The sequence below is a fragment of the Muntiacus reevesi genome, chromosome 9 (assembly GCF_963930625.1).
Source record: "Muntiacus reevesi chromosome 9, mMunRee1.1, whole genome shotgun sequence".
NCBI classification, from domain to species: Eukaryota; Metazoa; Chordata; class Mammalia; order Artiodactyla; family Cervidae; genus Muntiacus; species Muntiacus reevesi.
This window is the reverse complement of record NC_089257.1, coordinates 58,259,318-58,275,972: the sequence shown is the minus strand read 5'-3', so window position 1 is coordinate 58,275,972 and position 16,655 is coordinate 58,259,318. Positions and strand designations below refer to the sequence as shown.

The following is a 16,655-nucleotide window of genomic DNA, read 5'->3' as shown; positions in this document are numbered from 1 at the left end:
TTCATCCTATGGATAGGAAACTTGGCATCACTATCAGCATTCCATGAGGTAATTTCTATTTCTACAGAAGTTAATACAAGAGGAAAATTAGACCCTAATTCATCTCCAGAAAACTTGGACTCTAAGCATAAAGCTGACATTCAGGAGACACTTCCCTATGGTGTATTACAGGGAAGGGGCAGGTTTTCAGGCTCAGGCAGGGAGAAATTCACTTCAGTATGACAATAAAGGGAATTAGATCCCCTGAAGGCTGTTTCCTGTTTTGGTGCATTCCCTGTCCTCCTACAGCTGCCTCCCTTAGGGTGTGGTCTCCAGGTTCAACTTGCTGAGAACAGCACTGTGGGACTGTCTCCTTCTTGTTGGAATGAGGGTGGAGGGGAAATTGGGACAGCTTCATTAGGACAGCACCATCCAGCTTCTCCCTAAGGCTGAGGTGAACTCTGCAAAGACTTTTTCAAGCAAACTGGGAGAATTCCCTGGAGGTCCAGAGGTTAAGGCTCCAAGTTTCCACCACAGAAGACATGGGTTTGATCCCTGCTTGGGGAACTAAGATCCTGCAAGCTGAGCGGCATAGCCAAAAAAAAAAAAAAAAAAAAAGCAAGTAGGCAAGCATGGTCAGTTAGAGAATATTTAGGAGAGTGAAGAGAGGGTAGGAGGAAGAGGAGTTGTCATCCATGGGTAAGGCTGGGCCTGTGACTAGAGACTCAGTGAGTCACTGGTGAACTCAGGGTGACCGCAGACCTGGAGGAGCCCATGGAGCACTGGGGGCAGGGAAACTGCCTACAGGAGAGCTAATTCTCATTCTCATTCCAGTAGAGGCTGTCTCCCCACCCCTGCTTGAAAACTTCCACCCCCACCCCACAACTTACCCCCTAGGGAGGGGTCTCCTGAACACTGCCTTCACGCTGAGGAACATTCTGGAAAGTACAGGAACTGCATGATTTTCATCAAAGGTCCGGTATTTACTCCCAGGCAGAGGTTTTATCTTGAATGCCTACATTCTTTTCCACAGAAGCTGCAAGCCATGGGGAGGGGCAGAGGGCTTTAACTCTGGTTCAGATCTGAACTCTGAAATTCATCTTAGGCAAAGCCTTCACTGTTGAAAGTCTGAAAGGTTTAGAATCCAAGTTTTCTAGAGATGGAGGTCTAATTTTCCTCATGCATTAAAAGAACTATTGTAACAATCCTTACCTTACCGACCTCCCAGGCTTATAACAAGATTTAAATTTAAAAGACAGCTTTTGAGCAAGGGCACAGTTCTTTCTGGCAATGATCATTTAGATTTATAGCACAAATTTGGCTTCCCTGGTGGCTCAGATGGTAAAGAATCTACCGGCAATGCAGGAGACACAGGTTCGATCCCTGGGTCAGGAAGATCCCCTAGAGAAGGAAATGGCAACCCACTCCAGTATTCTTGCCTGGGAAACCCGATGGACAGAGGAGCCTGGTGGGCTACAGTCCATGGAGTCACAAGAGTTGGATACAACTCAGCGACTAACCCACCAGTGGTTAAGAATCTGCCTGCCAATGCAGGGGACATGGGTTCGATCCCCGGTCCAGGAAGATTCCGCATGTCTGGGAGCAACTATACCTGAGTGCCACAACTACTGAGCCTGGGCTCTAGAGCCCAAGTGCTGCAACTACTGAAGTCTGTGCACCTAAAGCCTGTGGTCCACAACAAAGAAGCCACCGCAATGAGAAGCCCATGTGTCACAACAAAGAGTAACCCCCAGTCACCTCAACTAGAGAAAGCCTGTGTGCAGCCATGAAGACCCAGCGTAACCAAAAGTTAAAAAGAAAAAAAAAATCTGATTGCTTATGATCCACTACTGAGTCCTAATTTGAAAAGATGCTATACCAGGGACAGTGATGGAGAGTGCTGGCTGGGAAGTCAGTAGTCTTCTGTATTCAAAAGGGAGCTTCTCCACTTGCTGCGTGCCTCGGTTCAGCTAATGAACTTTCCTAATCCCTCAGGTCCTCAATGGTCACAGGGGGACAAGCTACTTCACAGGATTTTGGGGCCCTCACGATCACTTTTATTAGATGGATCCAGGGATCTAGGAAGCCCCTAAGGTTTCCAAGTTGTTCAGCCCGTGCATTCTGTTCACTTGTATAGGGAAGCTCCCCTGGCTAACAACCTCCACTGGTTCCCTCACCTGTGGTCTAAATCAAGCTGTGGTCCACAGCTCGACCCTCTGAATGTGGCCCCTAAGGCCAGTGCAGCCTGGACCACACCTCAGCTTTGGCCCCTGCCCTCGGATCTCTGAATAGCCTAATCCCCAAACTCGAGTCCTGTGATTCTGAACAGTGTCCTCTGATGTGTCTTTGTCTTGGATCATAAAGTTTCCTCCTTCTGAAATGCCTTTCCTTTTATTTTCATCTAAACACCACCTCTACAGGTCTCAAGATCAAGCGTGAGGGTCACCTTCTGTGTATACGAGCTTTTCTGGTGTATCGCTTTTCCCTCCCTCTCTCCTAGTTCCTGTCATATATATATATATGACATATAGGCTTCCCCAGTGGCTCAGCAGTAAAAAATTCACCTGCAATGCAGGAGCCACAGAAGACTCAGGTTCAATCCCTGGGTCAGGAAGATCCCCTGGAGGAGAGTATTGCAACCCAATCCAGTGTTCTTGCCTGGAGAATCTCATGGACTGAGGAGCCTGGCGAGCTATAGTCCACAGGGTCACAAAGAGTCAGACATGACTGAAGTGACTGAGCACAAATATATATTTGACCACACCCTGCAGCATATGGAATCTTCCACACCGGGGCTTGAACCCATGCCCCCTGCAGTGGGAGCATTGATTCTTAACCACTGGACTACTGGGGAAGTTCCTGTCCTAATAGTAAATGAAGAAAAAAGAGATAACTACAGGTAAATATTTAACATCTTTGGAAAGCAGAGTGTATACAACTTCAAAATAATCTTAATATAATTAAATGACCCTTATTTAATATGAGAATTTCAAAACACTTTTGACAGAGTTGGGGTTCAGCTACAGTCTTGCAATTTAGCTTTCTTTTTTCAGACATACAGTGAATATCAGATGCTTGTGTGCCTCTCTGTTTTATTTTGTTTCTAATTCTAAGGAACATGGTGCTGAGACTAAGCCAAGGGTCAATAGGCGTGTGATGGGGGAACAGTGAATATAAATCTAACCCTTCTGCAAACAGATTAAATATATGAACTGCAGCTGTTGTGGGACTGTGTCTCATGACATTCCTGGTGTCCTGCTCCGGATGTGTTTTTAGGGAGACAAGGCAGGACAATTTGTTAGGACTCAGATGGAACAGATGGATCAGCTCAACCTTCTGGCAGTTGCTCTGCTGCGCCAGGTCCATTGTAGCAGTTGTGAAACTGCCCTGAAGGAGATGGATGTAAGTCCCTCTCTCTGTATTTTAGATCAAGATTTTTCTTGCTCAAAGCCAAAGAGAAAGGGGAAAGGGTGAAAGAGTGGCCAAGATAGTTGGCGTGGGAGATTGAGCATCTCTGTCCTAATTTTTCCATCTGAAAAAATACAGGGGAAAAGTGTGTGTTGTGAGCTCCTGACTCTTCTTCTGAGCACTCTTACTTTGGAAATTCAACCAAGTTTCCATCCTAGAACCAGGAGGAATGCTCCAGAATCCTAGTGACCCTACTGTCTAGGCTGAAATTCAAATATTCCTGAGGCTGCCTTCCCACCCCTAAATGTTTCCTGCATATCTGAGAGTCCTAGACAAGAGGGATGCAGTGTTTCTGCTCAGATTAAAGTGCAAAGCTGACCTTGGGATCTAGGTCATTGGCTAGCCTATTTTTAAGCACCTCATCCAGGTCTTCCCTGGCAGTTCAGTGGTTAGGACTTTGAGCTTCCACTGCAGGGGGTACGGGTTTGATCCCTCATTGGGGAACCAAGATCCCATAAGCTGAGAGGCATGATGGGAAGAAAAGAAAAACAAGCAACACATCTGTTCCAACCCTTCCTGTATTTTCTTTCTCAGTTCCCCTCACTCTCATTCCCAATACCCTGGTAATTAACCAGCTCAGGAAGCTTTACCCATTGCTTGGCATCCCAGCCACCCATGACTGTACTTTAAGCCCTTATTGTATAGCTGGAAACTATTTAACTAATCTTGATACTTCTACTTGAGTCCTCTTTAAATCAATGTGCCTCACAGAGTGCCAGAGTGCTTGCTCTAAGATGCAAAGATGCCCTTTTCACTCTGAAAATCCTTCAAGAACACCATGACATTATGAGAAAAATTCTCAGCTCCCTGGTATGGTAGACAAGACCTTTCAGTTTCTGGTCCTGCAACCCCACAAGCTGAAACTTGCACTCTAACTGCATCAGCCGCTTAGAAGTTCCCAGAATGGGCCCGCCTGTGTCTTTGCTCTCGTGATTTCCTGAGGGCAGTGCCTTCTATAAACATGCAAATCAACTGTGCCTTCTTACCAGAAGCACACCTCGACCTCTCCCCAAGGACGCTCAGCCAGTGGCTCCTCCTCTGCTTTCCTCTAGAACATTCTGCTTATCTCAGTCTTGATACGTATCTCTTCAAGTAGCTCCTTCATGAGAGAGTGTGTGTGTATATTGGAAATCCAATATTTATTAAATTTAACTAAATCAATTTTATAAAATACTGATTTATTTACTTGGCTGCTTCAGGTTCTTAGTTTCAGCATGCAGCATTTCTTCAGTTGTGGCACTGGGGATCTTTAGTTGCAGCAAGTGGGATCTAGTTCCCTGACCAGGAATGGAATCCAGGACCCCTGCCTTGGGAGGGCAGAGTCTTAGCCACTGGACCAACAGGGAAGTCCCAACTAAATTGATTTTTAATCTTTCAGAACTTGCAATAGCGCCAAGCTTTTTCCAGCATCAGGGTCTTTGCATAATTAATCTGTTGGAATAATTTTTCTCCCCATATTTTCCGTATTTCCTATATAGCAGCACGAACTTTCTAATTTCTAATTATTTATGGAGATAACACAGCTAGTGGTTAATAGTCTAGGTACCAATATCAGAGTGTCCAATTTCAAAAATGGGTGACTTTAAGCAATTTTCTCACTTTGTGTGTGTACATGCCTCAGTTCCTTATCTGTAAAATGGTACCAATAATCCCGGTTATGAGCAGTAAGTGAAATGAGACAATATGTGCTAAACAGATTTGTGCCTGGCCTGCAGCTGGTATTTATTGTTCTGTACTTAAATTTTTAAAAAAGATTATTAAATGTCGTTTTACTTTGAGCTCCTAGAAGGCCAAGATTCTGATTTTTTCTTCACTGCTATACCCCAGTGCCTACCATGGCATACAGTAAGTTCAAAATAAATTCATGCCATCTGGACTTCGTTGGCGGTTCAGTGGTTAAGATTTCAGGCTCCCAGTGCAGGAGGCATGGGTTCAACCCTTGGTTGAGGAACTAAGATCCCTCATGCCACGTGGCTCGGAAAAAAAAAAAAATCTTGCCATCTGAATGAGTGAATAAACGGCAATCCTTTCTTTAGAGCATTCACTGAAGATAAGTAGGGAACGGTGCCTGCTTATTAGGGTGAGGACAGAAGCTGTATCAGTGACCTTTTTTATTTTATTTAGTTTTTGGCTGCACCCCATGGCATCTTAGTTCCTGGACTAGGGATTGAACCTGAAGCCCCTGCATTGGAAGGGGGAGTCTTAACCATTGGACCACCAGGCAAGTCCCTCAGTGGCCTTTTTAAATCAATCCTTATATTCACCTGGCTATAAAACCAAGTAACTTTTTTTTTCTTTAGTTTAAATGAAACCACTTGGGTAAAAGTTAGACAATAACGTCATTCTTGGATTTTTATTAGAGGAACATGGGCACTTATTTACTTCGTTCAGAACTGAGAGTATCAGGTCTAGGATTGATTATGAAACTCTTGGAATAAACACGCTCAGGTTAAGGTGACCTTGCTCGGGAGAGAACAGACTGAGTCTTGGGATGGTGCGCTAGGAGAAGAGAATGACAAGCAGTATCAAAATACCAAGGTGATGTAGGCAGCTCTGTAAGCAAGTTCAATTTCAACTGTGATCTTGAATTTTATTTTCAGCGAAAACCTTAGCTTCCCTCTGCATAAACCACCTTATGAAATTAGTAGCATAGATATCAGAGAGGAAAGGACAACTTTATCCTTTTTAGTAGGGAAAGAAGTGAAGTTCTGAAAAAGAAGGAAAGTCTAAAATCAGCTTCTGTAGGATGTAGTTTGTTTTTTTTAACCACAAAACTTTCAACAAAAAGTTTTAAAAATAAGTCAATGGGGGGAAGGGTGGAGAGAGGAATAGTTAGGGGGTTGGGGATGGGCATGTACACCCTGTTATGTTTAAAACAGTTAACCAACAAGGACCTACTGTATAGCACAGGAAACTCTGCTCGATAGTCTGAAACAGCCTAACTGGGAAAAGAATTTGAAAAAGAATAGATACATGTGTATGGATAACTGAATCACTTCATTGTACACCTGAATCTAACACATTATTGTTAATCAACTGTACTCCAATATAATATAAAAGTTTAAAAAACTATAAATAAATAAATCACTTGTGTAAAAAAAAATACAACAAAATAAAAGCCAGTCTATGGTGTTGGGGAAAAAAAAAAGTCAATGGGTAAAGGCTGTTAATTCAGTCTCTGGATTGAGAAGATCCCCTGGAGTAGGAAATGGCAACCCACTTTATGGACAGAGGATTCTGGTGGGCTTCAGTCCAAGGAGGTCACAAAGGGTTAGATACAACTGAGCATGCACAAACATGCACAAAGGCTACTGAAGACTAGTTACGCCAGAAAACCTAGGTTGAGCCAAGGTACAGTGGTTGAGTGCAGAGTGGTTGAGTGCAGCCAAAGCAGAAAGGTTGGTAACAGTAGGTTACCTAGCTCTCATTCTCTAATAAATGTCATGCCAGGAGGTCATCAGGAGCAGAGTGTGACAAATCTGTTTATACCGCCAGTTCTGTTCAGTCGCTCAGTCGTGTCCGACTCTTTGCAGCCGAATGGACTGCAGCATGCCAGGCCTCCCTGTCCATCACCAGCTCCCAGAGCTTATTCAAACTCATGTCCATTGAGTCAGTGATCTTATCCAACCATCTTATCCTCTGTCATCCCCTTCTCCTGCTTTCACTCTTTCCCAGCATCAGGGTCTTTTCAAATGAGTCAGTTCTTCGCATCAGGTGGCCAAAGTATTGGAGTTTCAGCTTCGGCATCAGTCCTCCCAATGAATATTTAGGACTGACTTCCTTCAGGATGGACTGGTTGGATCTCCTTGCTGTCCAACAGACTCTGAAGAGTCTTCAGGTGTGGTTCTGGCCCACTAGACTAGGCGATCAAGCTGCTGCATCCTCATCCCTCTCATAGGAAAGATGCCACTAGTGTAGATTCCCTCCTTGGTAAAATGATAGATTCTTGTAGTTCTTGCTTTCCCCCAAACAGAATCTCTTATCCTCACAACCCAGTACCCTTTCTTGGTGTAGTATTGTATCTAGAGTCTTCCAACTCTAAATCAAATGAAAAAGCAATTCTAGAAGTTTCTTACCCAGTGGGAAAGATGCAGGAATAAGGCAAGGTGTGGGAGGACAAGGGAAAACGAGGCGAGACTCCAGTCAGACACACACTCACCACTTTCTGGTTCCCTTCGTGATCTGTGAGCAGCCATTCGATATCCAGGGTGTCTTTTTCTGGGAGCCCCAGCTGATGGTGACAGGGCAGAGTGACCTTCTCCTCTGCCACTTTCTTGATCTCAGTGTGGGTCCCCATGGTTCCAACGTAGTAGGAAACTGGAAGAGGAAAACCTCCAATGAGTGCAGAAACGGGATGACAGTGCAGGAAACAAATACTACAACAAACACTGGATGTTTCTGCGGGCAAGAGTCACGTCAAGGTGTTGGAGGAACCCTGGTCCAGAAGTACTGGTAGTCCCTGGTTTCCCACTGGCTCCTCCATTAACTGAATTCATCATATCTTCCATACCTCCCCCCCAAATTACACTCCTGCTAATGACCACCTTTCTTACCCTCCAGGGTTTTTAGAAACCACTCAGGTCAAAAACAACTTTGATTTTTGACCTTTCTCTCTCCTACTAGCAAAGGCTTCTGCAAGGACGGAAACTAGCAAGGAGGACAGGATTAGCCTCCTCCCAGCACAGGCGGGATACGGTTCACTCCTCAGAGCCATCCTGAAGTCCGGCCGCCCTCACAGAACTCTCGGTAAGTGCAGCCGTGCCTCCATGAACAAGTGGGCTCTTGTGGCAACCCCTGCTCCCTTAAGGGACATACAGTCTCCTACTCCCCCAGCTTCCATCTTCATTCTCCATAGTTTCATATCACATGGCTGCAAAATAGGAAGCAGCACTTTCTACCCAAAGCAAAATTCCAAGTTAGCATATTTGGATCCTGTCCCTTCATCTGTCCAATATTCCTTTGGCCAATAGGAATTCAGTTCTACTTTCTTTAACTTTCATCCTTTTCCAGAAATGATATCATGTCAGCAGCTTAATTTTGTAATGTTTTTTGGCTGTGTGGCTTGTGGGATCTCAGTTCCCTGACCAGGAATGGAACCAAGGCCCCCAGCAGTGCAACTGTGGATTCCGAACCACTAGATCACCAGGAATCCCATCAACTTGCCCAGTATCACACAGCTAGGAAGTGTCAGCGCAGGGCTCCACCCAGCGATCTGTCTCCCTGCAAAGCGCATCCTGACAGCCATGCTAAACTACTCATACCTTTGATTTTATGTGGCTTCCTGAGGGTCTGGTTCTCCCATTTGCCTCTTAAGCACCTTGAGATTAAGTTCCATTACCACTGCATGCCTAGAGTACTTAGTCAGTGTCTCACATACTGCAGGTGCTCAATAAATACGTATTGGATGGATTTGAATCTAACCCATGCACTGATTTAACCAGTGATCAAACTGAGGTCTGGGGATAAAGGAATTGGCCCAAGGTCCTAGAACTCATTTAGTGGCAGAACTAACCCATATAAAACCCATCCTCTTTCAGTTCTCATAAAGCAGAGCTGGCTTGCCCTGTACTAAGCTAAGCTTCTATGGAGGAGCTCTGGTTTATATCTCTGATCACTTTCCACTGGACAGGACAGTGTTCAGATGAAGCACCCCTGGCAAAGCTAGAGAACCCAGCACCAATTCGGTGCATACAGTAGGCACTCACTATAATGCAAAAGAATCAGCTAGGAAAGTTGCCAATTTGAGCCACTAGAGGGAATCAGAGGCTCAGATTTGGTTGATGTCCTCAAAGGAAAGGAACACAGTGGTGGGTGGTGTGCTTTGCCAGATCACCAAGTTCTATTTATACCACACCCAGAATTAACACAGCAGTGCAGGGCCAGGCCACTCCGTGAATCACAAATGGTTTTACCAAGGCAAGGAGCCTCAGGATCAGGGTGCATGCACCTCTAGTCTTCTCTGAACCTCAGGTCCCTAGAATCCCTGCAGAGTTCTCAGGTACTTCTGTGCTTTTTAGCTCAAACTCCTGAAGTCTATGTGCAAAGTGCCTGTGCTCTCCTTACAACCTCCAGGCTTGGCAGTGCTCATGGGGCTGCTGAACATGTGTCTGCTGCCTGGCAGGTGAGCAAGAAGGGGCAATTTAACCCCCAGGGGCCAGCCTTGGGTTCCCTGGGCACTGAAGGGTTCACTTTCACTGAGAAAGACCTTGCTGCTGCTGCTTAGTCGTTCAGTCGTGTCCAGCTCTTTGCAACTCATGGACCATAGCCCGCCAGGCTCCTCTGTCCCTGAGATTTCCCAGGCAAGAACACTGGAGTGGGTTGCCATTTCCTTCTCCAGGGGATCTTCCTGACCCAGGGATCAAACTCGAGTCTCCTGCTTGGCAGGCAAATTCTTTACCACTGAGTCACCTGGGAAGCCAGAGAAAGACTTGTTGTTGTTCAGTCGCTAAGTTGTGTCTGACTCTTTGTGACCCCATGGACTGCAGCAATGGGTTCTACATTTGTCATAAGACATGCATAGTTGAAGTCTTTCTGAAAATATTATGTCCAAAGAACTGGCATTGTTTTGGTGGTCAAATAGACGCCTTGGATGACCCTTTCATGGAGGCTTACTTAGTTCAAATAAGTGAGACCTATAGTTTTCTTGCACTGACTTTCCCTCACATATTGAGGCCCAGTTTCTTGATCAGACTGTCAGTTCGAGCAGACGTGGCAGGATCAAGAACCCTGGCTGAGTTTTTTAAGATGGCTAAGGCCATCTGGTAAGCTATCTTGCTTTTATGGATGCAAAAAGACAAATGGCCCAGGGTAACTTTTTCAAAAAATATATTTATTTCTATTTATTTATTTATTTTAATGGGCTTCCCAGGTGGTGCAGTGGTAAATAATCCACCTGCCAATGCAAGAGATGCAAGAGACATGGTTTAAGAACCCTGCCATTGTCCTGGTTTTCCTGTTGGGAAAATCCCTTGGAGTAGGAAATGGCAACTCACTCCACTATTCTTGCCTGGAGAATCCCATGGACAGAGGAGCCTGGTGGGCTACAGTAAAGCAATCATAAAGAGTTGGACATGACTGAGCACAGCACACAATTTATTTAGCTGTGCTGGGTCTTAGTTGTGGCCTTTGAACTCTTAGTTGTGGCAGGTGGGATCTGGTTTCCTGACCAGGGATCAAACCAAGGCCCCCTGCATTGGGAGCGCAGAGTCTTAGCCACTGTTCCACCAAAGAAGTCCGCCCAGGGTAACTTTTAATAGAAACTAGGATCTGCATATAAAGTATCTTATTTCTCTCTTATTTCTCTAGCAGAGAATTTTCTACTTCTCAAATATTTACTGAATGCCTATGAGGCACAAGCTGCCCAGGGTCGGCGTGCTATTCCCTCCAAAGAATGGATCCTCTAGTGCTGCCGTCATTAACTCTGTAACTCTAACCCCACGTACCCCTAGGCCCTCTAGGAGAGGCCATAGTGCCTTCTGGGTCATGTTTTAGAACTGAGTTGTTGATGATCAGGCTGTGCAGACAAACTGTTTACAAGTAACATAGACAGCAGTAGCAGTTACTGTCTGAAGTCAAGTGCAGGAGCTGCATCATTGCCACTATTTAAGGTACAGTGGGGCACTCGTGAAGGGCGATGGAGGGGTGCAAGCACCCACCTTCCACTCAGTGGTCACACTCTTTTCAATGGACCTGTTCAATTTCCTAAGTGGGAGGAAAGTTTCCTTGTGTTTTGCTTTACAGGGAATATTCAAGAAGGCCTCAGGAAAACCAAAATCATCAAATGTCATTCAGAAAAATAAAAAGGATTTTGGAAATTTTATTTTTAAAAATAATTTATTTTTGGCTGTGCTGAGTCTTCACTGCTTCACTCAGGCTTTCTCTAGTTGTGAAGAGAAATGGGGGCTACTCTAGTTGTGGTACGTGGGCTTCTCACTGCTGTGGCTTCTCTTGTTTCAGAGCACAGACTCAGTCTCTGTATGGACTTCAGTAGTTGTGGCTCACGGGCTTAGCTCGTCCTTGGTATCTGGAATCTTCCCTTCATTGGCAGGCGGATTCTTATCCAGTGTGCCACCAGGGAAGTCCGGATTTTGGAAATTTTAAACTTCTCTTATAGATCAAGAAATCAAGGCTTGGAGAAAAGTGATTCACCCAAAGGCCTTCCAGTTTCTAGACTAATGTATAGGTAAAATTCTGTAGGTGCAGGGGTGTATGTGTGCGCGCGCAGGAATGTACCTTCCAGACTGTTTCTGGAACACTGTATGCAATTCAAGATATAATAGAAGGACCATGAGTTTGGAGTCAGATAGATGTGGTGTGGACTAAATTTGCTCTAAGACCAATTAATTCCCTGACTGCTCTGAGTCTTTTCTCTGTGAAATGAGTATAAAAACGTCAATCATGAGAGACGATTGTAAGGATTATTAAGATGTATATCAAATGTCTGACACTGGCACAGGATATACAGTACATACTCAACAAATGGTCATTATTAATAGTTGTACACACCGTATGAAAGACAAGGAAAACGAGAAAAACATGCTAAGGAGGTGAAGCAGAACTGTGAGGAGTTTGAAAGTCATTTTGCTAGATAACTTAATGTTTGGCCATTTTTGTTCAATCTCCCTCCATATATATGTATGTATATATACAGATGGGCTTCCCAGGTGGCGCTAGTGGTAAAGAACCCGGCTGCCAATGCAGGGGATGCTGGAGACAAGGGTTTGATCCCTGGGTCGGGAATATCCCCTGGAGAAGGAAATGGCAACCCACTCCAGTATTCTTGCCTAGAGAATCCCATGGACAGAGAAGCCTGGTGGGTTACAGTCCATAGCATCTCAAAGAGTAGGACATGACTGAAGCGACTTAGCAGGAACGCACACTAGTCTTTATTTTTTTGGTGGAGGGGAGGGGGGTGCTTCCCTGGTGGCTCAGATGGTGAAGAATCTGCCTGCGATGCAGGAGACCAGGATTTGATATATATATACAGATATATTTTGTCACATATTTTTGCTGCTATATTTCAACATCAAGATCACACCCAGGAAAAGTAACCACATTGCATGATTAGTGGAAGGATCAATCATTTCGGACAAGAGTGGTTAAGGAAGACTCAGAGGAGTAAGTGGGACTAAACTAGTTCTGGAGACAGACAGGTTTTTCCTGCAGACCCGAGGGAAGGCGGAGCGCGCCCCTGGAGCCGCTGCATTGCAGCAGAGGCAGCCCCTCCCCCGCCCCACCAGCCCCTCGGGCGCCCTGGCTGTAAACCAGGGGAGTTTTCTATTTTGCCTTCCCAGCCCCCTACTAGCCTGACCCCAGAATCTCTCCAGCCAACGGCCTTTATGAGGTCTTTGGAAAAGGAAAACCACATTCACTCTGAGCTGCTAAATGATTCATTTCGCTGTCTTCTCAGAGACAAACGTATATTTGATATTTAGAAACAGACTGGAGCTGAAGGAACACAGCTGTGGTTATCAGAGGAATTTCAGGCATCTGGGAGTCAGTGTGGTGCCTTGTTATCTTTCCCCCAAGGAGGTGAATATTTGTTCCTGAAATCCTAAAATGAACGGTGTGGCTGCAAGGACCTAGGTGGCAGCCTTGGCTTCAGTGATGGTGGTGGTGGTGGGTCCGGGGAGGCAGGGGGTGTATAGAGCTTCCTCCTGCTGTCCAATCTGAGGGTTGGTTTCAGAGGAGGGGAAGGAAGGGAAAAGCGGGGAGAAAGATGGAATAAAGGAGGAGGGGGGGCGGAGAGTGGGAGAGAGGAGGAGGGGAGGAGGGGGAGGGAGGAAGAAGAAAGGGAGGGAGGGAAGGGAGAGGGGAGGAAGGGAGTCAGACTAGACAAAGAGAAGAGGGGGGGAAAGGGAGAGACGCTGATAGAAGATAGTTGAATAAGTTTCCAGACTAAACACAGGCTGATTAAAAACTATCAACTCACCTCCCTTCCCCTCTGTGAAAAACTGTCTCAATATGTACTTCATGTGTATTTATCCACATTAAAAAATCTAAGGTGCTCTTCACCTATCAGGTAGAAAAGAGATACAAAAGACGATAACAGTTTCTCCTCCCTCCTCAAACCATTTGAAAGCTAGTTTGATTAATAATACTCTACATTTATTTAGCAATTAACACTTAACTCAGCCTATTCAAATGCATTTTTTCATGTGAGCCCTAGGAGCACCTGAAAGCTCATGTCATCACCTCTGTTTCAGAGAAGAGAAATTAGAGGACACACACTGAGGCCACATGGCTGATGGGGAGCCCTTCAGGAACACAGGCCCACCTCCAGTGTTTCCTAATCTCTTTTCTGAATCAAAGCTTCTGCCTTGAAACTGACTGGTTGGAAACACAGAGATCATGTTTATTAAATATGGATGGCACAGAGCTAGGTAGCAGAACTAATCTGAGTAGACACATTAAGATATACAATTATCTGGGACTTCCCTGGTGATCCAGTGGCTAAGACTCTGTGCTCCCAATGCAGGGGACCTGAGTTCAAAATCTGGTTAGGGAACTAGGTCCCATATGCCACAACTAGGAGCTCACATGCAACAGCCAAACATCCTGGAATTAAGATAGAAGATTGTGCTGCAACTAAGACCTGGCACAGCCAAATAAATAAATATATTTTTTAAAGATATAATTGTCTTGCTCGCTGAGATTCTGAGGCAAAAGCAAGATGAAATTTAATAGCAACAATTGTTAAAAGTTATAGTTAGGCAGAAGTACAGGGTTGGGAAAGACCTGGAGGACCTGGGAGGTTACAAGATTTATACTGACCAGTAGTATGATATAATTGCTGAAAAATCCCAAGGAGCTTGGGCTGCATTAAAAGAGGTTTAATGTCCTAAGGCATAACCACTTCATTGCTGTCTATCCTAGACAAAGGAGCACATCCAGACATCTGTGTTCAGTTCTAAAAGCTGTACATGGGAGGGATGTTCACAACAAAGCCAGCATCCAGGGTTGTAACTGGGAGATGATGGGATCTAAAAAACATGTCATATGAGGAACAGTTGACAATTATCGGTGAAAAGTTGGCAGGATGGAACTTATTGAGTGTTGTTCCAGAGAGCAGAATTAGGTCCAGATGGTGTAATGGATTCAACCATAAAAGGATAAACTGGGAGATCTCCAATACCTCTTTCCAGTTCTGAAATGATATGATTCTCTGACAAAAGATTTATTCCATTTTGGTTTTATATATATATATATATATATATATATATATATATATATATATATATATATATATATACACATATACATATATTGTTGCTGTTTGTTTTTTAAATTGAAGTATAGTGGGTTTCCCAAGTGGCTCAGTGGTAAAGAATCTGTCTGCCAAGCCGAAGGGTTTGATCCCTTGATTGGGAAGGTCCCCTGGAGAAGAAAATGGCAACTCACTCCAGTATTCTTGCCTGGGAAACCCCATGGATGGAGAAGCCTGCAGGCTACAGTCCATGGGGTCGCAAAGAGTTGGACACGATTGAGTGACTAAACCACCACCACCACCAGAGTTGAATTACAATGTTGTGTTCATCACTACTATATAGCAAAATGACTCAGTTATACACATATACATTCTTTTTCATATTCTTTTCCATTATGGTTTATCACAGGATATTGAATATAGTTCCCTGTGCTATACAGTATGACCTTATTGCTTATTCATACTTTGGCTTAATATGCTGATAGACATTCTAACAGTTAATCCCTGCTTGATTGAAGAACAACCTGTATCATTTAATGAATTTTCCATTCCTGGAGTCACTTGAGTGGGGATGTATCAGGAGCTATGAAAGGAATTCTATGTGGATGTTAAACCCAATATTTCATGTTTCTCCTAACTTTCTATGAATATTTATCCAGTACTTGGTATAGTCAAGACACGGTCCTAGTATACAAAGTGTAAGATACAGATGTATACTATTCACTGTCACTATATTTTGTCATCATCAATCAGCTCTTACACAATTTATACAAATATATTATTTTTAAAGATCATTGAAGACAACTAAACTAAAAGGAATTGGCCCCATGCAGCTAGTTGTGGATATTTTAATCCACAAGGGGGCAGAATTTACTTAGAATTAGCCATGCCTCATATTAGTAAAACGGATTATTAACATTGATGAAGAATTATAGATTACCTTGGATTTAAGTACTTTGCTGCCATTTGTGGTTATATGCTAAATTTCAAACTATATTCATTTAGTTTCCAGGGGTCATGGAAAAAAAATCCATTAAAGAAATAGAAACACTTTTTAAAATAACTTAAGGTCACTGGTTTAACTTTTTCCAGATGAAATGGATGTTTATTTTGTCTGAGACCAAAAAAACTTATTTTCATCACAGAATTTCTTATGAAACAAATTGATTACTCAGGTGTTGTGAAGTGTCATCTGCAGAGAGTCGATAAAGAAAGGTAGGGACTTCCCTGGTGGTCCAGTGGTTAAGACTCCGAGCTTTCAATGCAGGATGCCCAGGTTCCATCCCTGGGCATCCTGCCCAGAACAGGGAACTAGATCCCACATGCCGCAACTGAGTGTTCACATGCTGTAACTAAAGATCCTGCCTGCTGCAACAAAGATCAAAGATCCCAAGTACTGCAACTAAGACCTGGTACAGCAAAATAAATAAATAGATGGCATCACTGACTCACTACACACGAGTTTGAGCAAACTCAGGGAGACAGTGGATGACAGGGAAGCCTGGCGTGCTGCAGTCCATGGGGTTGCAAAGAGCTGGATGTGATTGAGTAACCGAAAAACAATAAAAAAAAGAAAGGCAAAGAGTGAAGGAATAAATATCCATTCGAGGTATTTTAGAGGAGAGGAATTAGCAGAAGAACCCTTAGGGTCCTTTTAATCTTGATGTTTAGCTTTTGTTCTAGGCCAGTAACTTACTGAATTACAAAACCCTGGAATGGGCTGGTTCTCTGTAACGTAGAATTGCAAACTTGAGAAGGCCCAGAAGGTCATTTTGGTTATTATCTTACCTTCAGGTAAATTTCATATTTAAAACTAATCTGCTAAAACATATCAAATTGTTCATAGTCTCTTATTATCACAAAATCTGAAACCACAGCAAAACTGTTACACGATCTTGACTGGTTTGTTAGTGTGTGTGTATGCTCAGTTGTGTCCGACTCTTCGTGACCCCATGGACTGGAGCTCACCAGGCTCCTCTGTCCAGGGGATTTCCCAGGCAAG

The 16,655-nt window shown here is 44.1% G+C and overlaps 1 protein-coding gene across 1 annotated transcript in view; it reads right to left on the bottom strand.

Annotated features, from left to right (window-relative positions):
• CLMP (CXADR like membrane protein) overlaps positions 1-16,655 on the bottom strand; it is a 96,829-nt gene that overhangs the window by 10,902 nt on the left and 69,272 nt on the right. The window contains exon 3 of the mRNA XM_065946183.1: positions 7,607-7,764. Within this exon, the coding sequence (XP_065802255.1) occupies positions 7,607-7,764 (158 nt within the window). The remainder of the gene's footprint in view (positions 1-7,606; positions 7,765-16,655) is intronic.